Source organism: Sinohyriopsis cumingii, chromosome 7, assembly GCF_028554795.1.
Source record: "Sinohyriopsis cumingii isolate HCF-2022 chromosome 7, ASM2855479v2, whole genome shotgun sequence".
Taxonomy (NCBI): Eukaryota; Metazoa; Mollusca; class Bivalvia; order Unionida; family Unionidae; genus Sinohyriopsis; species Sinohyriopsis cumingii.
The window spans coordinates 122169810-122187991 of NC_142967.1; the positions used below are offsets into that span (position 1 = coordinate 122169810).

An 18182-nucleotide genomic window follows, 5' to 3' on the forward strand; every position below is an offset into this window, starting at 1 on the left:
GGTTGTTTATATTGGAATTAAACATTCATACTTTTTTTTAATATTTTGTTTTTACTTTCAATTTGAGATTTATTTATTTAAATTATTCATTGGGATTACAAAGTGCTCTTTGACTTTAGGACTACATTGGAATTATTGTGAATTCATTTACGGACATGTTGGATTATATTTTGATACATCAAGACCGAGCACATCAACACTATTCCATTCTACTGGCACATAAGCACACTCAAGACTAGAATTCATTCAAACTCCATACTTTTGCACTTGTGACAGAACATTTAAGATTATTTGGGATTTAATTCACAATACTACAAGTTTTTAAAATTTTCACTTTGGATTCATGGGATATAAATTATTTGTTGAATTTTACAAAACTTGTTGGTTTTTGCTCTTTTCTGTTACTTAGTTCAAGACCAGAGTCATAACAACTGCAAACCAGATTTTCACAAATGTAAAAAACACGGTAACAAAATTTTTTAAAAGCATAAAAATCTGATAAGGTCATCTACACATGCATGTATATATGCCCAACAAATCTGCTGACCTGTGGTTGTCGATTACATCCTAAAATTAAAATACGCATACAAAAGGTTCAAAATTGTAAAAATAAAATCTTCATAAATTCCTAAAATGGCCTAAACGTCTAGTCATCTATATACGCATACAAATAAATTTAATTTGTTTACATCAAAATTTATGTAAGTGTGTGTGCACTAACATGCTAAATGAGTATAGGGATAGAAGGCAGGACTAAATCAACAATACCCCTGCTGCCTATAGTGGGGTGTAACAATGCCAAGACGAAATCAACTATATCCCTGCTACTTGCAGTGGGGCATAAAAAAGACATCAAATAAACTCCCTCTGCTGCTTGCAGTGGACTATTAAAAAGAGATTTGGACAAGTTTCTTTAGCAGAATGCCACTGTGAAGAGAAACAAGGATCTGAGAGGATGATGGGGAAGACAATGTAGAATCAAGTTTAAGTATTGATGCAAATTAAGTTCAGATGAATTTTAATAAAAATACTCATCAATGCTGCAGAAATAAATCATAATTTACTGTGTTTGGCCAAATTGGACCAAGTAAAACGTATAGTCTTCCAGATATTGTAAAAGTCAAATTACTTCAGGAGAAAGATCCAAGATGTATTGTTCATTTTACCTGCAGGAAAACCTTTTTCATTAGGTTATGAAGTGTCCTCCTCAGAGCTGGATCATACAGCAATGCAGAGGGAGAGCGTAGCCACCTGACAAAGGAGATAAAGCAAATTTTCACAAATTGTATGAGAAAGATGAATTTGCTATAATATATTTTCACAATTTAAGTTATGTCAGATGGAGCACATTTTATTAAAGGCCCAATGCTGACATCTTGTGCAAAAGGCGGTATATGCCAGACCATCTGAATTATACTGAATCTTAAATGATACTGGTCCCAAACATCGTTGCGTTCAATTAACTCGACATAATATCAATGTTCTATCACATCATGAGCCACGTAATTTCTTCCTCAAGCTGAGAAAACCTGTAATTTTTTTTTACATGTGTATGAATTATTACATGTTTTTTGGCAACATCTGTGGGTAAACTGATTTCAGTCGAAAGCTGAAGGAAAATTTGTTGATGTCTCCACTGCAAATATAAGCCAATACCACACTATATTCGACTGTCTTCAGCCCAAGTTTACCCTTCAAAGCATTTCATAGCCTCCGCTAATCATCAATATTCACCAGTCCTATTTTTATCTAGTGCATACTTTTTCTTCTCAGATCTGCTTAAAAAAATTGGGCCAGACTCTTCATTCCCTCTTGCAGTGTCCCGAGCTTTAGGTCTGCACAAGGTCAGCTTTTACTAGATGTCAACTTGGGATTTTAATCACAAGATAGGAAAGCTATTTAAGTTTCAACAATTTAATAAACGCTAATAATGGTAAATGTTAACGGTACCATATGCATGAACGGATCAAAAATGAAGTCAGAACTCTGAAATAGGTCCAAGCGAGCAGATAATACCTAAAATTCTTTAATTACATAAATGTGTGGCTCAAAGCAAAGTTAAGAAAGTACATAATAAAACAATCACTGCAAACAAATAAAGTATTTCTCGGGAAAGAGTACAACCCAAAACGAATTGAATCGCAGAACACAAAAAACGATACCACTCGAATGTGTTTCCCAGTGAGTTTAGTATTATTATGGTCCAGAATGCACTACTACTTCGAAATATAAATTTTAAATTGTTTCTCTTCTTTATAGCCAGCTAAATGTCACTTTAATGTAATATGGAAATAATGAATACTCCCTGTAGGGATAGTACAATGAATGCTCCCTTCTATATATGTTTAGTCATTTACCGTGGCAGCAGTACTGAGGTTTTAATATATGTATCTAGCTGAATTTCCATATGCAACAATTATACAGCAGTAGAATAGATTATTGTTTTATCACTCAAGTCAATATAGATGTAGGCCATCGGTTAAACCAACGCTATTGTAGTATAGCACTGTTAAGTCTATGGGGGGGGGGGGATCAATCTTCAACATTGCAGAATATATTGTAGGTTTATTACATATCATTTGGAATATTATATCGTCTGTAATGGTTTATATTGGTATAATGTGATCTCTATAGTAAGCATATTAGCTCTATTTCACTGTCCTCTTATTTCATATAGATAGTCTCTCTGCCGGTCGGAATGCGTCTGCTAGAATACGGCACACAACTGGTATTTATACCTTTGAGACCCACTGGTCTTACGCAGAGATTGATGGGAAAAACCTTGGTCGTAAGTGCAGGAGGGAAACACACGAGTATATCGATTGACACTTAACAACACCTTAGAAACGCTCAAAAGTATTATGGCGGGTGAATAGTGATTCGCACTTACACAAATACTTTGGCAGTGTAGTTACTCTATATTTGGGCACTTGATATGAAGATATTCACATCAGAACTTAACTCTTTATCCCAGAAAACGAATATATTAAGCTAAATAGTGTTAGAGGATATAAAAGAGACCAAAACACAACAACCAGAAAGACCGATTTCGACCAACATTGACAACGGGATACAACCCCGTACGAACTAAGTGCCAACTACAATCACCCAAATTAACAATATATTAATAAGACAAAAATCACTAAATGTGATATCAAAACATTTTTACAGTTATTTATTGTGCCTAGCAACCCTACAAGTCCTTTATGTCTTCATGTACGTATTAAAATCTATCCCATTTTGTTGACCACTGATATATATATGAATTACTGAAATTGAATATTTTATTGTTGAGAAGTGTGAACATTATGTTTAAATGAGCCACACACTATATATATTTTATAACATCAGAGTTTATCACACCTCTCAAACCAGTTTCTGCGCAATCTGCAAAGGTTACTAGATTAGTCATTAACAGAATTTGTTGAATTTATCACATCACTACTTTTCGAGCACTCAAAACAGAGAATGGAATTATGATCAATTTTTCGTTGACAAGTTTGCAGATTCAAATCCTTTCATAATTTAATATATATAATTTAACTGGCTTGTATTTGAAGAGTAACTGAAATTAGTTGTGGGTTTAACAACATTTTTCAGTACATTATAGGCTATACATGGCAGCCTGTATAAATGGTGGAGGACGATTCCAGGAAAACCTTGCCAAGAACCACTAACCCATGGGAAGCTACTGGCAATGTTAAGTCCAGTCTACATAAATAGTTTATAACATTCTTATGTAGCACATTTCAGTTGCAATACCTCAACGCAAAATGATTTGTATAGAAAATGATTTATCAAATTAATATTAACAAAACTGTCCAGAGCTCCTCTTTTGTACTACCAAAATCATAGGATATGAGGTGCACCCCCTCTTAATGTGGGCTTCTAATTGCAAGGGTTTTAAAATGTTGGTAGGTAGGCAAAGTTTAATTTTCTTTTATAAAAAAACATTTATAATATATAATTAAAAAGATTAGTTTATATAATGTACAAAGCACATCAAATACTGGGCAAAACCAGTTCAATTAGACTTACAATTTAATTTCGGACACACCCACACCCCCTGGGGGGTGGGGAGAGTGCTAGGCCAAGCAACCCAAAAACAGGAATGGTCAGCTGACGAAAAACAGACATTTTTTGGCCTGATTGGACAACAATCTTAACACTGTCAACTTATTTTATTTACAACATGTAACAACATATTACACGAATTTCAACAGTTATCATGTTCCTTTAATATTATGAAATACAAAGCAATAAATATTCATGCTGAGGATTTCTGTTATTTTTAGGATCATTAAAAATTTGTTCAAGTTCAGAACCACTTTTGCACTAAACTAATAAAACTGGGTATTCTATCAAGTGTTCTGTGTGATTTTTCAAATATTTCATACTGGGATAGTAGGCTAATTGTGTACCACCCATGACCCCTATAAATATTCTCAATAGGCTGACATGAGCCGAACATTTTTACCTGTAGAAATGAATAATCTGATTATCTGCAAAGACATTTCCATACGTTGCCACATCCCTCACCCAACCATGGACCATGCTCTTCAGTATTCTGTAATGCATGAAAAATAACTAGTCATTTAGCCAGGATTGCACATTGGATGTAAAAGTGTAATGATTATGCCAAAAGTGTAATGGTTGGCACGTGTGCACTGGGGGAAAACTGGCTGTATTTTAAGAGGACTTTCAAGAGTAAAATGCCCAATTTTGTATGAAAGGAGTAAGAATAGACAGCTAATGTTTCAAAAAAGTGTGATAATTTTCATCAATAGAGATTAAACTTCAAACTATTTTATCCTCTTTATCAGCTTGGTGGTAACAAGTGTCCGTTTTATAAGAATCAGAATTACTTCGGATAATCTTTCCAAAATGGAATAAGGTATTGTCAATTTTGGTTTGGTTTTAGATTGTTTTCTTCCCCGCCAAACATGCAGCCCAAGCAGGCCTGTGATCACTCATTTTGCTGACATCTCCCTAATATCTAAAATCAAAAGCAGTTGGCCATGAAATATGGATATGTAGAATCCTTGCAAAGTCATTTTTTTTCCAGTGCTGCTCAATACTCATGTTGTGAAAGCAATGTTCAAAGATATCTCCAGACCTTATACCTTCATCTATGTTTGAGGGCAAATCATTTGACAAATACGGCAAGGCCTCCATGCCTCATGCTTTCAGTTAGAGTTCACTGAGTATCTCAAGCAGGATGTGTAAATACGTTATTAGTAACGGCCATAATGTTTGACTGGCCTCATTTCCAAGATTATGAAAGGCCTTAGAGATAGGAAACTTTCTGTCAAATTTCGTCAAAGGTTTTAAGTAGCAGCAGTTATATTTGATAACAGATTGTACGAACTTGAAAGCCCTTTATGCCAAAATGCAAATCTGGTCAAATTCTGCTGAATGGTTTTGAGAAGTCATTTCAAGCTTCTTTTTTTGTGCAACCTTCATTAAATTTCATCAAACCCTGTCAATTGGTACCTAGAAGCAGGCATTCCAAGGTTTGTCTATACTTAGTAATGGTGGACTGACACGACTTGAACCAATCTGAAAGTGCTACTGTCACATCTGTTTATGAGAAGTTGTAAACAATTGTGAATGGACAATGCACAACTGATAAGGGACCATACCGTCGGCCAACTTAGAAATAACTGAGCTAAAATGTATACCAGAATGAAATCAAGTAAAATCACAAGCAAATAAATTTGAAATCTTTGGCCAAGTTTGGTTGAACTTGGTCCAGTGGTTTTTGAGAGCAAACTGAAAACAGCAATCATTTATGGATGACAGGCTCAGATCTATACCATATGCTCACATGGATGGCCAGGGAAGTAACAAATGATATAGCAGACATTTTTTTCTTTATTAAAAGTATAGCAAGGTAATCAGCACTGTGAATGGCTCTGTGTTTAATTATCCTCTAAGTTCAAGTGAAATTTGTGTACATCAACAATTTTTCTCTTTTAGTCACAATGAGTATGGTTTTTGCCTTTTTGATTTGAAAATGGTTAGCTTTCTTTAATACTCAAAGTGCAAGCCTGTCACAAAGTTTGGTCCAGGTCTGTGATATAAAACTAATGTATTTGTGCAGAAACTCTGATATGCATACCCTATATGGGCCTTCTCAGTAACACAGTTAATGTTTTATGTGAGTTTTTCTATTTTAATACTGTGTAATAATATATGTTGCTACTTTATCAGAAGATAATAATTTAAGTATTGTTTAAGTTAGTCTGAAGTTAAAATCACAAAGGTCGACACTTTCAGAAATCATTTTGCCTCCTTTAGTCACAAGGATATGGATATTTGACCTGACATCAATAGGTTTCTTCACAACCACAAGTACAAGACATCTACAAAGTTTGGTTGAGGTAGAAACAAAGTTGTGCAAAACCATTTTTCTTCTTTCTGTTGTAGTGATCTTGACTTTTGACTCCAATATGAATTATGATCTTTCTTAATCCATATTCAATATATCCAAAAAATTTCAACTACAGATGGTGGTTTAAGTTGTAGTGCACAAAAGATTTTTCCTTTTAGTCAGTGACTTTGACCATTTCAGCCTGAAATTAACAAGTTTCTTCCTTTCTCCATAAGCAAGTCATCCACTAATTTAGATACTGTAGTGGTGGACAACTTGAGTTGATTTCAGATAGCAATCATACTATAAAATGCTATAACTCCTGATAATATAAAAATCAGGGGAGAAAAAAAAAAGGGGGTGGGGGGAGTGGGGGGCGGGAAATAGAGCTACTTGAAAGAATGCACTGAAAACCAGAGCTAAATTTTTCTTGCATATAATTTTGACTGCAATGAGTTTACAAGCATATTTTTTTTTATAAAATCAAAATTTCTGCTCTACCACAAACTTAAATTGTTCTTTTCCAACAAAACACTGATCAAAAACAAACTTGTACATATTTTTAGAGTGAAAAACAATATCTTGGTGTCAAAAGCATGATAAGCTAAGCTCTAACAACTTTAGTGAATATTTTCTCTCTAGTCATCCACAAACTACTTGGTTTAGCACTAATCACTGATCCAAATTTTCTCTTTCAATCCGGACTCCCTAGACGCTATACCTGAAAGTGACGGAGCAGAGAGCCGTTTCATCGTAACTGGTCATGGTTGTAGCTGCTCCCTGGCCTTGTACCATCTCCTCTAAAGATGTCTGGGGTAACGTGTCAAAACTGACAGCACTGGCCCCCTCCTGATCATTGACATGAGAGGACTGCAAGTACATGCAGAAATCATTAGTGCCAAGTACTATTACATTAGAAGGAATGTTATACCTGGTTTAACATCTGGTATAATTATTTTAATACAAACTGTAGCAAAATTGACCCTGCCCCCCACCTTCCAAAAAAACTGCATGTGATTTTTCAGCAGTTCTTGTTCTTAACAAACATCCTTTTCTACTTGGTATAAAATTTATGTAACTATCCCTAGTTACAACAATCTAGTTGGGGTACATAACTAACCATCACATCATGTCCTGCTTTTGTAACATAAAAGTTCATGTGTTGTACATCATATGTGGGTGGGGTGATGTTTCAAGCTTATCAAATAATTATATGTATAGCAGTAATGAACTTTATCAGAAATTAGCACTTGGGTATGTGGGGGTGGAGATCCATATCTGCAATTAATGGGTCCATACTTTATTATCGATCACTGAAAAGTAACTGACATCCGGTTTTCATAAAAACCTCAATCTGTGTTGACTTCAAATCTAGTTCTGACTTGGATCAACAAAGTTCAACATGGTCGGATTAACTATAAAAATACTCACCTTTTCCATCACCTTCCTTCAATCATAAGAGAGAGAGAACTGCATGTATTCCCTCATTGTACAAATTTGGCTCATGATTTCACTAATACAAAATGTCATTTGTATATGGGTACCTGTGCACTACAGATGCTGACCCAAGTTGAACTTATAAATTGTCTTTAGTTTGCATTCAGTGATCCAGTCCGTTAATATTAAAAGCAGTGTGTGTATATCCATCTTTAAAAGCTCACATGTGGACTTCACATGTACTGACAGTCTGTATTTGAGGATTATAGCCAAATTGTCTGGACAAATCAAATTTTCAGCGGTTTATTTACAGAAACACTAGCATATCTAAGAGATAATAATCTATTACATTCATTTTGTGTTATTTAATGCCAAGACTACTGATATAAACAGACACCTTGTTTGGTCTTCCATAAGAAAAGCTGAAAAAATTATAAGGGGGTTTTTGGGGTCCCCTATAGGGTCTTGAGGGGCAGTGCCCCTGATCTGGCCAAAAACGCATTTTACACTCATAAAAAAATTCTCCTGGTACAACTTATAATCATAAATTAAGCCAAAATAATCATTTGAAAAACTAATAAACTTACCAAAAACGTTAAACTTTACTTCAATAATTTCACAATATTTATTGTCACATGAATTTCTTCTCCAATACTATTGATGCTGAAGTTATTTCATGTGCATGCCAGTGTTCACATCGTAATTAAGTCACAATAATTTCTCAATTTTTGCAGCAAATATATTATACTTCTCTCTTTTCATAAAAAATCTGTAAAATAAGCACCCAAGTTCATCAACTATATACAAATAATCCCATACATTCACTTGTCTTTATCCACAATGGACATCCAATGATATGCCAGTCAAGCTCATTTTGTGGCTTTGGCAAAGATTTCTTTAGCCTCTTTGTCACTACTGACTTTTTTGCTTAATGTGCAATCGTTTCTTTTCCTTCTCAATGAGAGCCTTTTTCCTTTCAAGCTGGTGCTTGATTTGGCGACATGCATTGCGCATATTCTGACAGAGGGCTACATCTGTTCTCTCATGAAAGAAATCTTTTTCTTATAGAAGTTAACTGCAATTTTTCCAGATGACTTCTGAGCTTAAATTTTACCGTAATTCAGATCTGTATTGCAAAGGTCACAAAATGCCAGTCCTCTGGCATTCAGTTTTCTTATAACTGACCAACTAAATTTCCATCAACTTTTCGTTCCAACCATTCCAATGTTTTTTTTTAATAACCTTTATCTAAACACATAGGATCTCTTGGGGAAACTTGAAATTTAATGAAGAAAAGGTCCATCATAATCAATCAACCTCTGATTTTAATCCAATGAATTTTTTCTACATCGTTTTAATAGACAATGTCACTTTCACATACATGGCAATGGTCAAGTTATTTCTATACTGTAAAGATTAACTGTTTACTGCACATCATTATCTGCCTGTTATTGGTACTTCGGTTGTGCCAGATGAATATTTACATAACTATTGTCATCTGCCGTGTTGTTGGTACTTGGGTTGGACACAAAAGATGTCTACATAACTGGAAGCTGTATTTCATTTATTTTGCTTTTTCTGGAAGATTTTGTCCACAAAAGTAAAGTTAAGGATAAAACTACACCCATTTCATTTCATTATGGAAAATCATACCCTAATGCTTGCTTGAGAAACTTTTCTTTGCTACTGAATCTTTGATTTTATTTTACCACTAGCTCTTACCTCAATAATGGTGTTAACAGCTAAACTGGCCACATCTAATTCTACACAGACTGTGGAATATGCAGCAGGGTTGTTAACCTCGACACTAGAACTCTCTTCAAGTTCCATGCATAATCTGGAATTGTGTGGGATAATTAGCAAATAAAAGTGACATGTGTGACGTAAGTAGCAAGAACAGAAGCATGTGTGAATACCAGAAAACATTTAGATCATACCAGTGAAAATAACGAAAACAGAACCATTAAAAAAAAAAAAAAATAAATACCCAAAAGATAAGCAAACTCTGACAAGCAAAACCACAAGTTTAAATATTCACACAAATTTCCTTTCTCTTTTATCATTATTTACAAAAACCATGAAAATTGAGACACAAAAATAAATAATTCAGTTTTTGAAGTAATTATAAAAATATTTTAAAAAATTTGGAAGCATGACCTTTCGAGTTGTAGCAAGTTCAGCCAATGAGATAAAAGATCGGGTCATTAATGATCATCATACCTGAAGGGGTTGGGGTAGTGAGGAGAGACAGACATGAATGACCTTTAACTGCCTGTCCCATACCTCTGTACTGCATGCTTTGCCCGGGCAATTGAAGGGCATTTTTAAAGAACATCTCTCATTATCGGAAGCTCATATCGACTCTTTTATATAGCTTAGAGTCTTGGGGAGGAGGTCCTCCTATCTGAGATTTTCATGTTGAAGCAAAGTTGTTCTAAAGTTATTTTTACTATCAATTCATTTTATGTTTTTCACTCTTTTCACTTTCACCCATTTGGTTAATCATTTGGCCTCCCTCCTCTCTCTCTATATATGTTGCTTACTGAAATTACATTTCATAAAAAGTATTTGACAAACTTTCTTAACATGCCCTTAGATCAGTCAAAACATCATTCATTTAAAGATCATGATGTGGTTACAGTTTCAAATATGGCTGTGTAATAACAAGCACATAAACAACTCTAACTGAGTTCTTAGATGATCAAGTCCCTAACCTGTAAATGGATCTTTGGTTTCTCCATTTAAACCTTGATATTTAGCTCAGTTAATTATTTCTAATGAAATGCATTCATCTCGGAATTCAAATGTCTTTCTAACATGTTCATACACTTTACATTATATTTTGGAGTAGACCTCAACTCTTTAAGATAACCACCAATAATCAAGCCATTTCAAAATTATGATATTATTGGGCCTGGATAGAATTTCATTTGCAACAATAAACCACCATAAGCATACTTAAACTCTCAAAAACAACAAATAAAATGATGAAGAGAACTCTTAATATAAAACAGAATTTTCAGAGGGATAGGACATTTAATATTTCTAAATAATTGCCACAAGTAAAGAAAAACATCAAATATAAACCCCACTGTGGCAAAGATTTAAACAATAAGCTGCAACATGTGCGATTTTCAATTCATATATACAATATAGTTCAAGTCAAACCTGTTGTCATCAGCCTCTTTGCCTCCCAAGTCTGGCCGCTCTGTTGGGGAACACCACATAATATGGTTGTGCTTGTGAAGATGTCGAGCCAGGAAAAGATCACAGCCAAATAAAGTTATGTCTCGAGGCAAATTACCAACAGGAATATGCAGGTATCTAGACTGTTCTATCATTGCCTGTGTGGAAATTAGACATATATGCCATGTCATTTATATCAAAATTAAGCAATACTGCATTCTTTAAATAATTTTTTTTATTCCAGTCTTATTTCAAATTATATATTTCTCTCTCTCACCCTCTCAAACATTACATGCCAAATAAACGTATTTGTGCATGTACAGTTTAACAGTATGTCAGTGTGATGCTGGGTATATGGTACCAGCTAAAAGGTCAATTCTAAATATATTACGAGACAGACATCTAAATAAATACTTCAAGTACATTTAGTCCAAATGTAGATATGAGAATGACTAGTCAAATATTTACCCATTTAGCATATGTATATACGTAATACCTATACTGAACTGGGTCAAAAACATTTATAGTAGTTCCTTTTCATTAATTTGTTCTACCATCACCTGCTAATAAACGTGCCCCTGTAAGCTAATAGTCACCAATTCAAAGACTTTCCTAAATATATCAATAAACTAGAAATTGTATTGGTTAATCCACATGCCCCGACTACTTTGAAATTGTTAGTATACAGCCGCAGACTAAAAATAAAGCAAAAGAAACAAAAACTCATTATAATGGCCTAAAAATTTAATTTGGCATTTGTATTTTATTACAAAAACGTTTCATTTTGTCAAGTAGCTATATTAATGACTGTGCTAATAAGATATTCATCAAAGGTCCCAACATAAAATATGCCTTAAAAAAATGCTAACTTCACTTGATTACAATAAAATTTAATTAGGTCATTGATATACAAATATAAGATATGCCTACATTTCACTTGTTTACCTAAAAAGGTATGTGCTTAACATGGTGTCATAAAACGGTCAAATTCCAAGTTTAAAAACCGATGAACATATTTTTTTTAACCTACCATGAAGGCCCACAACTCTTATCAGGTCACACACACACACACACACACACACATATCAAACATGTCAATATCAATGCCTAGTCTACACAGCCATTTTCACCAAGAAAGCTTTTGTCAATTTAAAAAAAAAAAAAAAACCAACATATAATTCAGTGTTTGTAACATGCATGTCTCCACTGAGCACCGAAAACAGTAAAAGTACAAAAAATTCAAAACTGGAAAAATATGACAAATTGTTCCGATTAAAATCAAGAGCTTTGACATAAAAAAAGGTTTGATGGACACCAATATGAGATTATGTTCTAGTGTCTTTTCAATTCAACAATCAGATTACAACTTTCACTTTTATGACAGTGAAAAAATGTCATTCAGAACATGTCTAACCCTACATTAACACATTTCTAAAAAAAACATACCTTACCAAAACATGAAATCCATCAGTTTAACAAGTTATTAAAAACAAGTGGACCCAGAATTCCGATCTCTAAAACAAGCACCTTCATTGGTGCCTGTCGGACCTACTTGTTACAAGCAGAATCTCAGATTGAAAACCTGCCATAAAATTGAATCACCTCTTCAATTTATTCAACAAACATGCATACCAAATATTCAATTGTCTATCGCTCACAAGTTTTCCTGAATTTTTTGCTCTCTAAGGTTTGTTACAATTTGAAATAGTTTTAAAATGTGACCCAAAAAATAGTTGTAAAAATTTCCACAAAAAAAATTCTCAAATAGCCTGTTAATCCAATCAGGTCATCTACAGACAACAAAAGCTTGCCATCAAATGCAATTTATGGATCTCAAGTGGTCTTGCTGGTGTTGACAAGACTTTGTCCAAGCAGTCCAAAGAATTTAATATTCTGGGAAATGGTCCAAAAATCTACATGTGAACATAAATCTATCAACCAAATTCCTCAAGTGGACTTTGCTTAATTGTGCTAGCAAGGTTTTGAGAAAAGATTTTTTAAATGTGCAAATAATTGAAACGTTCCTGCAAGGATCTTGAAATCTTAATTGGTTATCTTCTTGAGACTCGAAATATAGGGTGTAAAATTTCATGGCTCAAGTTAAAACATTTCTTTGACAAATTGCTTTAACAGTTTCTGGCCAGATGTAGAGATTTACAGCCATTTGCTGAACAATATGACACCTTCTGCTATCATAATGGGGAAATGGCCTGGGTATAAATACTGACCTGCAAAATGATGTCCACATTCATGTAATGCTGTATCATTCTCCTGCAGCCAACTCGTTGCCAATCTAATACATTGTACAACACATCACTGCAAAAAAGAAAAAACCCACAACCATTAACCCAATTCAAATGTTACAAATGGGAATATATTTTGTTTTAAACCCCTTTATCTCACATTTACATTTTTTTGTTTTAAACTCCAGTGTCACATTGATCCTTCTGTGAAAACAAAAGAACATTTCAGCATCCACATAATTAAAGTACCCATAAGAGTGCATTAAAATTTTTTTAAAAAAGGGGGGAGGACAACAAAACGTGCATAAAACAGACATAAATTCAGATTTGAAATGTTTAAAAAATTTTTTGTTGCTTCAGTATCTCTAAATTAGACTGCTTACCTCACAAAAGAAGGGACAGAATCTTCACCACTTCCTGTCATTATTTTGTATTCATTAATACAATACCCATTATGAAGCAAGCAGTTCCAGATATTCAAATACAAAATTATTTCTAAATTATTTTATGTCAGTATGTTCGTCACGTGTACAACCTAAGGATGTTTAAAAAAAATCTATATCGGTGTATAGAACTGTTTCTCCATGAGCACTTGGAATTTTTTGGCATCTGTATGATTGCCCAAGTATATGTGCATGTGAACATATAGATGCTTTTAAGCACATCACTAGAAAGTCATCCAAAATTTTCTGGCAACAACTTCTTCAATTCAAGTACAACATTTAATCTGGATCTGTTAGTAATAGTAATCAATCTTTTACATCCAGTAAATAGGGATATTTGATTACTTCTTTTCACATTCTGTACATTTATTTACCTGTCAGTTATGTGTATTGGCACCAGAGGGAAGTCCATTAGCCCAGGCATCATAGATGTTAGGTGAGAGAAATCTAATAAGAAAAGAAAAGGAGATATCATTTAGAATAACAAGAGCATTGACAATAGTACTATTTAAAACTGGTAAGCACTATTATTACACATCTTTTATGTAAAACTCATTCCATTGGTTGGATACTTAATAGGGTTAATCCTGGTTTTAATTGAAAGCCAACCACTAAGTTTTGTTCAAGACAGAACAAGTCCTGTCACAGCCCTTTTTCTGCCTACCATTATTGTGGCCTTGACCTTTGACCCCCAAAACCAATACATGCCTTTCTCATGTCAAATGCATAGTTTTGTCATGGGACTTATCAAGTTTTCCTTCTTGATTTCCTCGCCAAGACCATTTACCTCTTAACACCAAATTAAAAAAATCTTTCCTGTACCAAAAGCCATCTACATTGTTATGGGAGATTTATTTTCCCTGTGTGTGATATTTACCATCGACTCTAAATGAATTTCTAAAATCCAAGCCATCCACAAAATTTGCTGCTCAAAGTAGTTATGATCAGGTATAAAGGTATTGATATTCAACAGACGTTTCACTTCATAACTTTCTAAAAGAAAAGATGACAATTTCCAAATTGCATGGATTCATACCATATGGAGATTGTACAGTGATATAGGTAGGACCTCTCTTCTCATCCTTATATGCTGACAAAAGTCGCTGAATTGCACGATGAACTTGTTTCACATCTTTCTCTAACTTGTAGTCCAGATTGTGACCACTAGGAGGCAGCATGTCTTCATCTACACCCTTCGAGATCCTAAATAATGAAAAGCTCCAATTTGAATAATAATCACAGAATTGCTAATATGAAGGTTTTTATGTGCATTAAATGGAATGTATGAAGAAAGGTTATAGAGTCTGGTCCTTTGGATCATTTACTAAGTGTTTATACTTTTATGTCTATTGATGAAGAGTCTGGTCCTTTGGATCATTTACTAAGTGTTTATACTTTTATGTCCATCGATGAAGAGTCTCGTCCTTTGGATCATTTACTAAGTGTTTATACTTTTATGTCCATTGATGAAGAGTCTGGTCCTTTGGATCATTTACTAAGTGTTTACACTTTTATGTCCATTGATGAAGAGTCTGGTCCTTTGGATCATTTACTAAGTGTTTATACTTTTATGTCCATTGATGAAGAATCTGGTCCTTTGGATCATTTACTAAGTGTTTATACTTTTATGTCTATTGATGCAGAGTCTGGTCCTTTGGATCATTTACTAAGTGTTTACACTTTTATATCCATTGATGAAGAGTCTGGTCCTTTGGATCATTTACTAAGTGTTTACACTTTTATATCCATTGACGAAGAGTCTCACCCATTAAATGTGTAATCTGCATTAGAACAACAAAAAACACAAGTACAATCTTGTTTACTGTGTCAACATTTTACATTTTTCATTTTCTAAGCTCAACTATGAATTCATGTAGGGTTTCTTTAAAAAAAAATTGTACAATATTTACATTATAAAGCAAAGGTTTTAACTGAGCATAAAGTCTGGCAGATAAACAAGCAACAAGTCCTTTGTTAACTTTGAAAACTACCAGCATGATTTAAATAAAGGAATAATCCCCATCCGCCTTATCCTGAAAACTGCCGAGTTCAGCCCAGTCTATAGTCTTGTTGACACGGATATTAAAAAGTCACACTATCAACTTATTTTCATATTCAGATTAGTCAGAGTCTGGATACATGTAATTGGAAATCAGAATACTTCCTTCGTGCTGGGATAAAATCTTGTTGACACGGATATTACTAAGTCACACTATGGACCTTTCTCATATTCAAATTATTTTGAGTCTGGATACATGTAATTGGAAATCAGAATACTTCCTTCATCCTGGGATCTGCCATAAAACTGAGCATAACATAGCCTGGCAGATAAATAAGCCCTTTGTTGACTTTGAAAACTACCCGCATGATTTAAACATAAAACCTGATCTAAACATTGTAAATAAAGATCTCATTACGTTTATAAACTTTATTATCATGTTTATCCCCCAAATGGATACTCATTCTCTACCAATAAAAATGTCAAAGTCTATTTAATAAAATTGTCAGCAGTGAAAACTGCAATTTCAGCCCAGTCTATAAAGTCTTGTTGACACATTACAAAGTCACACTATGAACTTATTTTCATATTCAGATTAGTCAGTCTGGATACATGTAACTGAATACTTCCTTCATGCTGGGATCTGCCTAGCACAATTATGTTTAATATATGATTAACCTAAAGTACAATTCGTACTCAGTCCAAAATAAAAAATAGATGTGATGTAATCTAGGATCAGCCCAAAATACACAAAGATGTAGAGATCAGCCTTGCATGAATTTTCTTTAATCTCTAATCAGTCCAAAATTATGTGGAGATCATCCTTATCAGATTCTACTTATCTAGGAAAGAAAAAAAAATACATTCCAATGAAGAGATCAGCCTTGCATGGATTCTACTTAATCTAGGATCAGATCAAAAGTACGTTCTGACGTATAGATCAGCCTTGCATGGGTTCTACTTAACCTGGGATCAGTCCAAAATAGATTGATGTTGAGATCAGTCTCACTAGATTCCATTTAATCAGATCAAAAGTACATTCCAATGAAGGGATCAGCCTTGAACAGATTCTACTTAATCTGGGATCAGTCGAAAATACACTGATCGATCTCATCAGATTCTACATAATCCTGGATTGAATCTAAAGTACATTCTGATGTGGTGATTAACCTAGCAGATTCTACTTAATCTTTGATCAGCCCATAATACACTAATGCTGGGACATGGTTCATACAGACTTTGGGCACATAAATTCAAGGATCTTTTCCAAAATTCAGTTTATTCGGCTGCCTTTGTAATACTAATTTACCTTCGCCAGTAGTTTATTTAAATGAATGCAGAAAGATGCATCAGGATAAGCAAAGGGACAAAAGTAATGAAAATGCATTGCATGGAAAGTTGCTTGAAAGCATTATCAGCATTTAAGTCATAAAATACTTGCTTGGCATTTCTCTCAGCATTGAAGATCGAGTTTAGGTTGGGCATCTGGTCACTTCGGACAGTATCCACTACAAACACAGTGCCTTTCTTGGACATGGGGAAAAAAAGCCCAAATATCATCTTGTTTCCACTGAAACAAAACAGAAAAGTATATCTAAAATATAAGTATAGAATGAACAGATAGAATGATAAAATTGCATACAAAATAGTGATGACCACTGTAGTCATCCTATAAGTATGACAGCAGTCATCACCTACACATCTGGAGTACACTGAAGAAATGCAAGCATTTTGTGGAACACAGTAACCTGTAAATGGCACTAGGAAGATCATATCTACTAAATACACTGGGTGGGGGGCGGGAGAGGGGGGTAAGTGTACAAGCTTCACTTCTATCAAGCTAATGTAATAGTTTCAGTAGAATGCAGTTTATAAGCTTCACGCATATAGTATTATTGTAATAGAGTTTCAGTAAAATGCAGTCTATAAGCTTCACATATAAAGTACTAATGTAATAGCTTTAGAAAGATGCAGTCTGTAAGCTTGACACATTTAGTGTGCATATGATTTGGAATTTTCACATAGCTTTTAACAATTTTCCAGTCATATCGCTACAATGTTCTGCAGTTTGGCAGTTTATAGTGATGTCTAGCACTGAGGCATCATGCTGCAGACTTGCAGCATAATGTCCCACCCAGACACCAGGCCGACCAGTCCTAACACTAACCTCTTAATAATGAGTGCCTAGTGAGACAGTTATTAGTATCATTTTTAGAAGTCTTTGGTACAACTCGGCCAGGGTTCAAACCAGTGACATCCCACATACAAGGTGGATGCTCTAACCATTAGGCCACCAGAGCAGTCCACACATTTAGTACTAATGTATCAATTTCAGTAGAATGTAGACTATAATACTTACTAACGTAACATAGTCTCAGTTGAACTATTTTATAAGTATCCCATCAGTGCTAAAAAAAAGTCAGATAGCTCGACGCCCGGGGCCCCTATTTTAATTCTGTATTTTAGGTGAGGTGCCTGTCAGGCTTGTTGAAAAAAATATT

General features: G+C 34.3%; 1 protein-coding gene across 2 annotated transcripts in view; it reads right to left on the bottom strand.

Moving 5' to 3' along the window:
* LOC149796051 (DNA polymerase epsilon catalytic subunit A-like) overlaps window positions 1–18182 on the bottom strand; it is a 148038-nt gene that overhangs the window by 24903 nt on the left and 104953 nt on the right. For both annotated transcript variants that reach the window (XM_089965969.1, XM_089965968.1), the window contains exons 36-44: window positions 17123–17251; window positions 14719–14885; window positions 14057–14129; window positions 13225–13312; window positions 10979–11154; window positions 9533–9647; window positions 7095–7243; window positions 4478–4567; window positions 1167–1251 (exon numbers count right to left, since the gene is read on the bottom strand). In XM_089965969.1, the coding sequence (XP_089822095.1) occupies window positions 1167–1251; window positions 4478–4567; window positions 7095–7243; window positions 9533–9647; window positions 10979–11154; window positions 13225–13312; window positions 14057–14129; window positions 14719–14885; window positions 17123–17251 (1072 nt within the window). The remainder of the gene's footprint in view (window positions 1–1166; window positions 1252–4477; window positions 4568–7094; window positions 7244–9532; window positions 9648–10978; window positions 11155–13224; window positions 13313–14056; window positions 14130–14718; window positions 14886–17122; window positions 17252–18182) is intronic.